The sequence below is a fragment of the Gambusia affinis genome, linkage group LG15 (assembly GCF_019740435.1).
Source record: "Gambusia affinis linkage group LG15, SWU_Gaff_1.0, whole genome shotgun sequence".
NCBI classification, from domain to species: domain Eukaryota; kingdom Metazoa; phylum Chordata; class Actinopteri; order Cyprinodontiformes; family Poeciliidae; genus Gambusia; species Gambusia affinis.
The window spans coordinates 8,596,528-8,607,314 of record NC_057882.1 but is presented as its reverse complement, the minus strand read 5'-3'; the positions used below and the strand labels follow the sequence as shown (position 1 = coordinate 8,607,314).

Below are 10,787 nucleotides of genomic sequence, written 5' to 3'. Positions count from 1 at the left end.
CATTGGCAAGTATTGTAGAACAAAATTCAGAATCAAGGCAAGATATTATAGTTGATATTAATCAGTTAATGTTTAGAATTAAAAGTTATGGATCTCTGGTTAAATTAGTTTGGGTTCCTGCTCATATTGGAGTAATAGGAAATGAGTTGGCAGATAGTTTTGCTAAGAATGCAGCAAAAAAGTGTATTGTTGATTTAAATATTAAAATGAGTAAAAATGAGGTTAAAAATATTAGTAAAATGTATATTAAGAATAAATGGCAGGAACAGTGGGATAAAGGAAGCAATGCCAGATTTTATTATAGCATCCAAAGAAAAGTTGGAGAATTTAGGAAATGTAACAGGAATAAAAAAGAAGATATTATATCTAGATTAAGGTTTGGACATACAGGTTTAAACAGTACTCTTAAAATAATTAATAAACATGATACAGGTTTCTGTAGTTATTGTGGGAAATTAGAAACAATACAACATTTTTTTTTAGAATGTAGTAAGTATGTTCGAGAAAGGGAGGAGTTAATTAGAAATTTAAATAGGAATAAAAATAAATTAGATATTAGAAGTTTGCTTCAAAGATCATCGGGGGATGTAGTTTTTAATAGTATTTTTAATTTTCTAAGAAGAACAGGTATTATGGGAAGATTATAGTGATTTTACATCTGATCCATACTCCAGTCTAGAAGGTGGCGGTAATGCACCTAAAAGTTGATTGCCAACCGCCATAAAAAAACAAGAAGAAGAAGAAGAAAAAACGAGCGAGCACCCAGACAGAAAATGGCCGCCATGCAGCGTTCATTTGATATATCTGTTTTATAAGCCTTGCTTGTATTTTTCGGCTGTTTCACTATGCGCTTTTTTCCTTAAGTGATTAACATAATGTTCAAAAGGGCGAAACGAGTTAACTTGCGGCGGAGGAATGACTCCGACGAGGATGAGCAGGAGGAGAGCCAGCCGCAGTCTTTTGCGCCCACCTCTTTCGGGCCTGTGGTTGAAATCCCGTTCATTGAGACCAGCGGGGCTCCAAGCAGCGAGGAGAGTTGTTTCAGTAACGGCTTTCTGTCAAACCTGAATATCATGAGACCCGTGAAGAAGGAAAAGAAGTGCAAAGAAGTTCCAGTGGTAGTTCCTCCGACCAAAGCCAGTTTGCTGAGTTTTGACGATGACGAAGGTAACAGTGCTAAAGTAGCTAACCACTCAACCTTAGCCACAGAAGCGATTTTGAATTTTTTTTCTTCATATAGCTGCAACACAAAACTAGATTGTGCAGTCACGTTTTTTAATAAAATTTCTTCCTGTAAACTGTTCTCATCCTTGTCTGTCTGGTTTTGTTAACAGAGGGATCCGAGGTGTTCCGCGTGAAGAAACCCAATCACAGCAAGAAGATAGTCAAGCAGCTGAAGAAAGAATACAAAGAAGATTTGCAGAAATCGGGAAATGTCAAACAGGAAACCAAGTCAGGTGAGATCCACTGTTATTAGTTTTTTTTTTTGTGACCAGTTTGAAGAATGAAAACTAATATTTTAAAAGTTATTAAAGGGATTATAAGAATATATATGGAGATGGAATAGAATGCAGATGTAATTCAGCTATTTGATTTTAGTGTAATGGAGAACGACTGGATCTAAAAATTGCAGGACTCTCAAGGACTGAACTTGTGTACCCCTGCTCTATATTGTCTCTGCTTTCACATATTGTTCAAATGCAAGTTGGAACATATACAAATTTGCTGTAGTAATAAATATGGTGCAGTCAAAACATGCTTTTCCCTTAAAGATTACCATTTGACGCATGTATTTCCCCAGACGCTCCCCCTCAGCCTGTGTTTACTGTGAAAGAGGAGGCTATCAGCAGAGGCAGCAGTGAACAAGGAGAGGAGGCGATGGAAGTGGAGAGTGGAGACGAACAGGACGGAGAAGCAAAAGCACAAGGGGGTCAGTTGTCCAGGGGCAGGAACGTGGGATCATCATTCAACACACTGTCATCCCTCACTAGCCTGAAGCCAGGTACTCTTCCTGTTTCAAAACCTTCTCTTCAAAAATCTTTTCCAGAGTTTGGTCTGCACTCTTTGGCTTAGCTGTCATATTTTTTTTTTTAAGTTAAGTCCCTCACTTACCTTGGAGCTAATGATTTAACAAGTCGTAAAAAAAACATAAAAAAATGTTACGTCTTCAGACCCCGAGAAATGTTTTCATATTCGCATGCAAAAGTGCGCAAGTGCTGACGACTACCTGATTCTACCTCAGGAGAGATCCCTGACGCAGCATTCATCCACGCTGCTAGGAAGCGTCGGCAGCTAGCTAGAGAGCTCGGAGGGGAAGCTCCTCTGGTGGAGGCCGAGCCTTCGAAGAAACGTATGACGCAAGAAGACAGGGACTGCAGCGATGATGAAGACGAAGACGAGAAGAGGATCCGCTTTAGTGGTGTCAAGAACAAAAGTCAGAGGCAGAAGATAGCCGAAGAGATAGGTACTGCCATGAAGTGTTGAATTTTGCAGATACATTTGCCCGTATTGTTGCCATCAGCTGAGATGGATGTCCTCTCCAAATGTGCACAGGTATTGAGGGTAGTGATGACGAGGCACTGGATACAGGCCAAGATGAGGAAGTAAGCCGCTGGGAGCAAGAACAGATTAGGAAAGGAATCAGCATTCCCCAGGTGAGCAGCATCTCTCACATGCAGTGAAATATTCTGACTTCATGTTGGGTTTTTGAAATTATGTGCATTGTTTTTGAAATTTTGAGTTGCAGTGGTAAGAGGTTGTCATTTTAATTTTTTTTTAGCTATTTAGCCCGCTCCACTCACAGGTGAAATGGTTCTCAATTAGAGAAACAAAATATGTCTGCTTCTCTGTTAGATATTTATTTTGAAATCAGATTTCTGTTCTGAGGAAGATATGATTAAAAGACAAAACTTCTGGTTTTGGAAATTTTTTGATTGTTAAATTTGGTAGAAATATTTCTATACTGCTTTAAAAAGTATGGAAAGAATTCTATTTTTAAAAAACTTTTCCTTCCTTTATCCCTTCCCGCTCTACTTTTTTCTGTTCTTTCTTCTTTTTGTCATTTTGTTCTTCCTTTTTTACCTTCCTTATTTTACTGCCTCTATTCATTTCTAGCTTTTTTCTTTCTCTCCCTCCTCCCCTTTCAGTTTTCCATTTCTTTTTCCCTTTCTCTTCCTTACACCCTCCTTTCATCCATATTTTACTTGCTTCATTCTGTCATCTTTTCCCCTTTTCATTTGCTTTCTTCCCTAACTTTCGTCTTCTCAACTTACTTTCCCCGCTCTTCTTTTACTTTTGTGCTTTCTTCTCGTGTTTCTTGTAAGCGTCCTTCTTGGTTTTTACCGTTTTTGTTTTTAAAACCTGACCTCAGTAGAAATAATTGTGTTTGTACTTTAAAAATCACCCAAACGTGAACTGAGAACTTCGAGCTAATGTACTCCTGGAAACGTATCTTGGCATAAAAAGTGTGTATAAACCATTGCGATGTTGTTGTTTTTTTTCTTTTGTTTTTTTTAAATCTGTTGCTTTTTAATTTAGCAGTGATATTAATCAAGCTTATGTTTTATTTTTGTTGATCAGGTTCAAAGCAGTCAGCCAGAGGACAGCACAGCCTACTACCAAAACAGCTATGAGACTCAGCCCTACGGCTCCTCCTACAGTTTGCCTTTCACCTACAGTTCAGTGGCTCCCCAGCCTGGAAAGATTCCCAGCCTCTCTGACAATGGTTCTGTTCGCTATGGGGCCCCTATTTGTGATCTAACCCCCGTGTCCATTGATCTGGTAAAGAAGCGCCTGCAGGATAGGTAGGTTCTGCAGGAGTTTGCCACACCGTCTAATATCAGTGCTCACCTCACCCGCTGCCCTCTCAGTGTGCCTTGGTCCTGATGACCCAGCAAAGCTGCCTGCACGCGACATGGCCACGAGGCAAAACATGTCTCCACTCTGAGTTTAGATTGGTCTCTTTTTGACTCTCTCTCCCTGCCTCAGTCACCCTTAACTCTTCTTTTCCCCTGTATTTCATGTGTCTTTAGGCTTGCCCAAATGCACGCAGGCCACAACGCGAACGTCAAACGCTACGAACAGATCAGAGATGAGCTAGAGGCCTCTGAGAGCACCATCCAGCAGCTCGAGGGTTCATCCAATGATAATGCAGATCGATATAAATTCTTGCAAGAGATGCGAGGGTATGTTGGAGACTTGCTTGAGTGTTTCAGTGAAAAGGTAAGGGAGAATTCATCTGCAGTTTGATAAACTGCTTGCTGTTTTGTGTCTGTAATCTGGGAACTTTTATGTGAATTTTAAACAGATGCGGTCTTAAAAATAAATTGAATTGTAATCCACATGCAGCATGAAAAAAAAAAAAAAAGTATTTTTCTTACACAATAGAATGTAGTGAATTGGGGAATGTCTGCTTATTCATTTCAGGAACAAAAAGATGAGTACAGATTTGTAGAATAAAATGAAAATATCTCTTGCATTCAAGATAAATCTTTGTAAATTTTAGAAATGCACAGAGAAAGTGTCTGTTGACCGGATTTATATGGTTTCCAGCTTACCTGTCCCCGACCCGTGACTGTCCAGTCAGAAACTCACAAATCTTTTTCCCGCCATTTATTGCATCATGTGTATGTACTTCAGAGCCAGGCGCATTGGCAGCAACACTCTTCGTTTTGGATCTAGGTACTGAGCTAATTTGGTTCGAATTGTGTGAGGGTTTTCAAAATTGTCAGAGGAGGCCCAAAGGTGCAAGAATCCATTTAAAATGAATGTCTTCTACTACTCTTCAAAACAAATCTGGTTTATTTATTCAGTGACATTTTCAGCAGACAACAGCAAGGCTGAAAGGAGCACAGCAAAACCGCTCAGTCTTTACCTTTTCAGATATTAACTGTTTTCTATTTTTAAACATACCTGATTTGATAAGTTTGGCTACCTTTTAAGAATCTTTGGTTAATAGTCAATATTGTCTAGGGAATTCAAATAATAACTGCATCTTTAGTAACGCTGATTGGATTAATGGCTAATTTAAGATGCTAAAGAAAATTAATCATTTCAACTCTAAACATTTCGTCCTTTCTTTAATAACAGTAAAGGCTGTTTTTCAGCAGCTGCTCTCTAACAAGCCATGATGTTGTCTCAGCCCATAATGTAACATTTTGATGGCTCCTCCTGGTATGAAGGCTGAGGGAGAAGTCAGAATTGGCCAAATTCTGACTTAAATCATGGCTTTCATGATTTGCAAAAACCAGAGAACAAAAATCTGCCACAGCTTTCTGATTGGTGGATTTCTAATATATTTACAGCAACAGGCATGTCCAGACAGAATAATTTAATCTTGATCTTTCAGCACCAGATTTCAGCTCATAGTGCACAGAAGATTTTACTGAATGGTTCTGAAACCATGTTCTGTTCTTGTCATTTAGTATATAATGTTTGTAATGGAATGGTATGCTTTCTGTATCTTCTGCATTTCACTCTTGTCTCAACTTCAGTCTACAACATTCAAGGTTAACTTGATGGAGTTAACACTAAGAATAATTGAGGGTTTTTTTTTGTTTTAGTTTTTTTTTTTTTTTTTTTTTACTCCAAGGATCTTTTTTATTTTTTTCCCCCCAGCTGTATTTTATCCATCGTGTGTCCACTGACTCGGAGTCCCAACCTTTGCCGGGTCAGAGGTCACAGAAAGCATCATATCTTTCAGGTGCCTGCTGTCCTGGAGCTGGAGGCTGCCATGCACCAGTTACTAAGGCAACGGGCCGCACGGCTTGTCCAGAGAAGACAGGATGATATTAAAGATGAATCGTCGGAGTTTGCAAGCCTTTCAAGTCAGTCCATCTTGAAGGTTTTTATGATTTATTTGAAATGGCCTCGTTAGTTTCCCTTATATCTGAATGTGTGCTTGCGTGCGTGTGTGTGTGTTTCCACATTCCTGCTCCATTCTGCACACACTGCAGTATTCTTGGGAATATGATTAAAGTTAAACGATTGATGATTTGTGTGATTGAGCATGTATGACGATGGGGGAAAAGACCTTTCTGAGTTGCTGACTTTTGCAGCTGGATGTTTTAACTTGCCTCAAGTAATGAGCAGGTAAATAAAGATGTCAAACAGCATTGGTTTCTGATTAACAGGTTAATATAATTTACTGTAACATGTCTGCAGTTACAGCACGGTAAGTTTTAAGAAATGTTACACAAAGTTTTTGACAGATTGAGCTCACTGCTGCGCATACTGACAGAATTGGAAGGTTCACATATTTTAGCTTAAAATGACCAGACCATTACTTTTATCATGCGTTAACATTTTTATTCTCTACACATTTAGCTTATCTTTTTATGGTTACATCCCAAAATAGGAAAAAGTTCAAGGGTGTTTTTTTTCCCCCCTCTATTCAGTTCAGGCTTTAACATTCACCCTGTTTTATTTCAGATAAAGCCGTCATGGCGCCCAGTCTGGACTCGTTCGGTCGAGACCGTGCTGCGTACCAAGAGAACAGTCGGCAGAGGAGGATAGCTGAAAGAGAAGCTAGAAGGTAGGACGACTTCATTCTTTTTCAACTTTAAAAACCTCCGAGATGCCAATACTCCCCAGAGCCACCAGAGGGGGTCATTTTTCTTCTTGAGGAAGAATCAGATTAATAGTCAGTAGTTTGCTTTCCCCTTCCTTTTTTTCTTTTCTTCTCTTTCAAGCGCTAGGTAGAATGAAAATTCAATTGCGAAAATAATAAGCCACAGGGAAAATAAATTTAATGCATAACTCTCTCTTAGTAATTTAAATTGTAGCTATCTCCTGAAACGCTAAACAACAACTTTATAATTTCAGAGTTTTGGGGGGGCAATATAGTATTTGACCAGTTAGAGCAAACCAAATGGGAGGAAAGCATTCACTGTAAAAGAACATTTGGATTCATTCTACCCCGTCCAAATTTTGCTCATTAATGTTGTAGACACAGTTTTTTCTTTTGTAAAACTATGAGTTTGCAATATTTTATGTTACAGATATCCCATAACTAAAGAAGTATTAAAGCAAGCTTTTTTTACTTTAGAAAATATAAAAGTGTAAACTATGGACAGTCTATTTAGGCAGGTTAAATTGTTTTTAAAATACTTGGGAGGTCAAACTGACTTATTTCAGGTTGCAGTGTTGGTCACTGCGGTGCTTCTCTTAAAGTTTTTACTCCTGTGTGTGTGGATCCAGAACGCGTCGGCGACAAGCAAGAGAGCAGAATGGAAAAAGGGCTGAGCATAAAGAAGGGCTGTCCTCTGATGACGAGGAAACCTCTACAGATATCACCAGCTTCAACATGGAGAGAGGTCATTTCTGCAAAACTGTGAAAAATCCCAATTATTTAAGAGAACATTGAAATGCCAACACAACAGCTTGAGAAATGAACAATCCTCACACTTTGTCCCATCCAGATCGCATCAAGGCAGACAGTAAAAAGGTATTTGAGGATGTGGTGGAGGACTTTCATTCTCTTGACTGCATCAAATCCCGTTTTGAGGTCTGGAGACGGGAATACCCGGACTGCTACAGAGACGCTTACATCGGCCTCTGCCTACCCAAGCTCTTTAACCCTTTAGTTCGTCTGCAGCTCATCACGTGGAACCCTCTGGAGGTAAAGAAACATTTGTTCATTCAAATTGTTTGATTGAAAACCAGGTCCTTAATTCTGAGCTGTGTTTTTAATTTCTTTTATTTTCATGTAGGAGCCGTGTGCAAACTTCGAGTACATGCTGTGGTTTGAGTCGCTTCTGTTTTATGGATTCGAGGAGCACAGAACGCTTGAAAAAGACGACGGGGATATCGGCCTGCTGCCTGCTATCGTAGAGAAGGTTCTCCTCTCCAAACTATCAGGTAGTGAATCCCGTGCAACAGCAAGGGATACTAAAAAGGATTTGCCGAGGCCAAACGAGTACAACATGTGTCATGTTGTTTTGTGGCAGTGCTGGCAGAGCAAGTGTGGGACCCGCTGTCGAGCAGTCAGACAACGAGGCTGGTGAGCTTCATTCACAGACTGGCTGAAGGTTATCCAACTGTGCTGCACGGAGACAACCAGTACACACAGGTAGAGCATGCTTCTATGGGCTCATGCAAATTATTTCAGCCATGTGTGCTTAGTATTATAAAATGATTCTAACTAACTTATCTTTGTCTGCTAGGAGCTTTTGAAAGCAATAGTTTTACGGACCAGACGGACTCTGGATGAGGATGCCTTCCTCCCACTTTACCCTAAAACGTATGTCGGAGAAATGTTAGAATTTGAAGCTTAGTTTTAATTCTTAGGGATCTAATCTCTGTTTTCTGTCATGCAGTGTGATGGACAATAAGAACAGCGGTGCATACTTGTTCTACCAGCGACAGTTCTGGTCCTGTGTAAAGGTATCTGTGCATTTATTGACATTTTTATGCTGTTTTTATTTTATTAAGTCAGATTAAGACAAACTAACTCACTCATAAGTTCCTATGTAGTCTGGGTGATTATGGAATGTAATTTTATATTTCTGTCTGACTAAGCATAAAGAAAGTTTTTGTGTTGAAAAGCACTTTATCTAAAAAAAAAAAACGAAATTGTCAAGCCATCTTTTTTTTTTTTTGGTCTAAAGAAAAATTATCATCAAAAACAAATGACTCTGTACTGCAGAGTAACTTCCACTTTCACTAATCAATTGAGTTGCTTTTCAACCGTAATAAATGAAATATCGACCAACATATTTGATGTGTATTGTTGATTTGACAGAATGTAATGTCTGTTATTGGTTTTCACAGTTGCTGATTATATGATGTGTTCATGACGTTTATTTTTCTCTTTACGTTTTCGCGGTTTAAAGCACTTTGAACTGCCATGTTGCTGAAATGTGCTGTACAAATAAGCTTGGGTTGATTTCATTCAGAAAATCTGAACTTTTGGTGAACAACACTGGGACAATGTTTTACTTTTTTGCTCTCTCTTTGCATAGCTGCTGGGCAACATCATTCAGTGGGACGGCGTCTTATCCTATTCCTGTTTGAAGGATCTGGCTTTGGACAGCACTCTCAACAGATACATCTTGTCCGCGCTGCAGAGCACAGATGTCGGAGAGGAGAATGTGCAGAAGTGCCAGAAGGTAAGAAATTCAGATGGAAAATTATTTTTTTTTAAAGTTTGGAACTTGTTGTCTTTCTCTGTCTGTTTTCTGTCTCTCCAATTCTGTGAAGCAGAGAAGCCTGGTGTGGAGTTTTTGTCATTGTTGTATAAACATGCATTAACAAAATCTAACTTCTGTACATGTGAACTAGCGAAAATGTTTTGTTTGCTATATAGCACTTTTATTAAGTTGACTGTTTTTAAGGTGCTTTATAAGTAAATTACATTTGATGTTGCTAACTTTATTAAATAAGTATAGTAAGTTATTGTTTCAATTTATAGGTGTGCAAGTCTCTTCTCTAAATATTGCTCTAAAGACATAAAGAAAATAATTTGTATTTGGATTATCCTTCTGCCATGCAGAATTAAAGTGCGTGTCTTTCTTAGCTTAATTGATAAGTGATAGGCATTGCATGTCAAAACAAACCACATATTGAGCACAAATGTGTTTCTCATTTTATATTTTGATTTTTTAATTTTTTAAAGATATTTAGTTACATTTGAAAAGCTCTTGACAAAATTAGGTAGTGAACATATTTATTTTTAACACAATTTGCGGCGTTATGATTTGCTGTTCTCCTCTCAGGTGGTGGAGTGTTTGCCAGCCCAGTGGTTCTCTGGGCTGAAAGGCCAGCATACTTTGCCCCAGTTGGAGCCTCTGTGTCGCTACCTCACCCACCTGGCCAACACACTGCACCGCAGCAGTGTGGGGGCGTCTGACACCGAGCGGCGCACCACTAGGCAAGTAGCTCTAAATAATACTGAAGACGCTTTGTCTCAATGGGAATAGTTTCTATTGTCGTTTCCTCTAAATACCTTGTTAAAATGTAGTTATTATGTTGTGTTTTGCATGTTGTCATAATGTATTTCTTACATCCCATGTCTACGATCAGGGAGCAAGTAAGGGAAGTGGTGAGGATGTTGGGACGCGTGAACGCCCTGGACCACATCATCGCCGTAGCAGAAGAGCACGGCGTCAAAGACATTAAACAGCTCATGGAAGTGAAATAACAGAAAACAACCAGAGACCATTTTTCCTCTACATTTTGTGCTGCTCCGAACATTTAACGCCAATGACGGGGGAATCTAGGAAAATGTGTGTTTTCATACATGAATTTAAACTCGGCATTTGTTACACCTACAAGATTAGAGGACTCTTTTTTTTTTTTTGTAAATATTGTAAATAATGTATAGTGTTCTTGAACGCCCATGAGCACGAAGCTGAAATGTAATTCTGTCTTGCAAACTCAGAAAGTATACTTTGAAAAGAAATTTAAAACCCATAATTTATTAGTAAAATGAGTAAAAATGTATCATCTTGAGTACAACTTTGAAAATATTTTATCTCTGAAGTCTTAACTCCACCATTTGAGTATTTGACTGCCGGCATTTACTCTATGAATCCATTTGTTCTGATTGTGTTAAAAGGTAAAAGTTACTCATGCTCTGTAACTTTTTTATTTTTATTTTTTTTGACCCCAGTCTAAACCATAAGCACCTCCATCACATCCAAAATGCTCTGGTAGTTTGTAAGTTATGCTTTTATTGTGTTTTTGCCTGTGAATAAAATATAGATTGTAAATGATTGCTGTCTTCCTGCCCTAAAGGGAAAATATAAGTCTAAGATACAAGAGCACCAAAACTTGCACCAGTAATTCAA

General features: G+C 38.7%; 1 protein-coding gene across 1 annotated transcript; it reads left to right on the top strand.

Annotated features, from left to right (window-relative positions):
* The first annotated feature begins 711 nt into the window (after positions 1-711).
* paxbp1 (PAX3 and PAX7 binding protein 1) lies at positions 712-10,709 on the top strand. The gene is made up of 18 exons (XM_044139742.1): positions 712-1,167; positions 1,335-1,457; positions 1,802-2,002; positions 2,243-2,464; positions 2,554-2,654; positions 3,580-3,803; positions 4,032-4,221; positions 5,702-5,825; positions 6,430-6,532; positions 7,198-7,313; positions 7,419-7,618; positions 7,710-7,857; positions 7,947-8,068; positions 8,163-8,239; positions 8,316-8,382; positions 8,961-9,107; positions 9,714-9,868; positions 10,021-10,709. The coding sequence occupies exons 1-18, from the start codon at positions 876-878 to the stop codon at positions 10,136-10,138; spliced, it is 2,730 nt and encodes a 909-aa protein (XP_043995677.1). The 5' UTR covers positions 712-875; the 3' UTR covers positions 10,139-10,709.
* The last annotated feature ends 78 nt before the right edge of the window (positions 10,710-10,787 follow it).

Excerpts from the sequence above, each read along its gene's own strand:
- paxbp1 (XM_044139742.1), top strand. The coding sequence starts at position 876 with ATGTTCAAAAGGGCGAAACGAGTTAACTTGCGGCGGAGGAATGACTCC. Across the intron at positions 5,826-6,429 it reads GGAGTTTGCAAGCCTTTCAA|ATAAAGCCGTCATGGCGCCC; the intron begins GTCAGTCCATCT and ends GTTTTATTTCAG. Across the intron at positions 7,858-7,946 it reads TCTCCTCTCCAAACTATCAG|TGCTGGCAGAGCAAGTGTGG; the intron begins GTAGTGAATCCC and ends GTTTTGTGGCAG.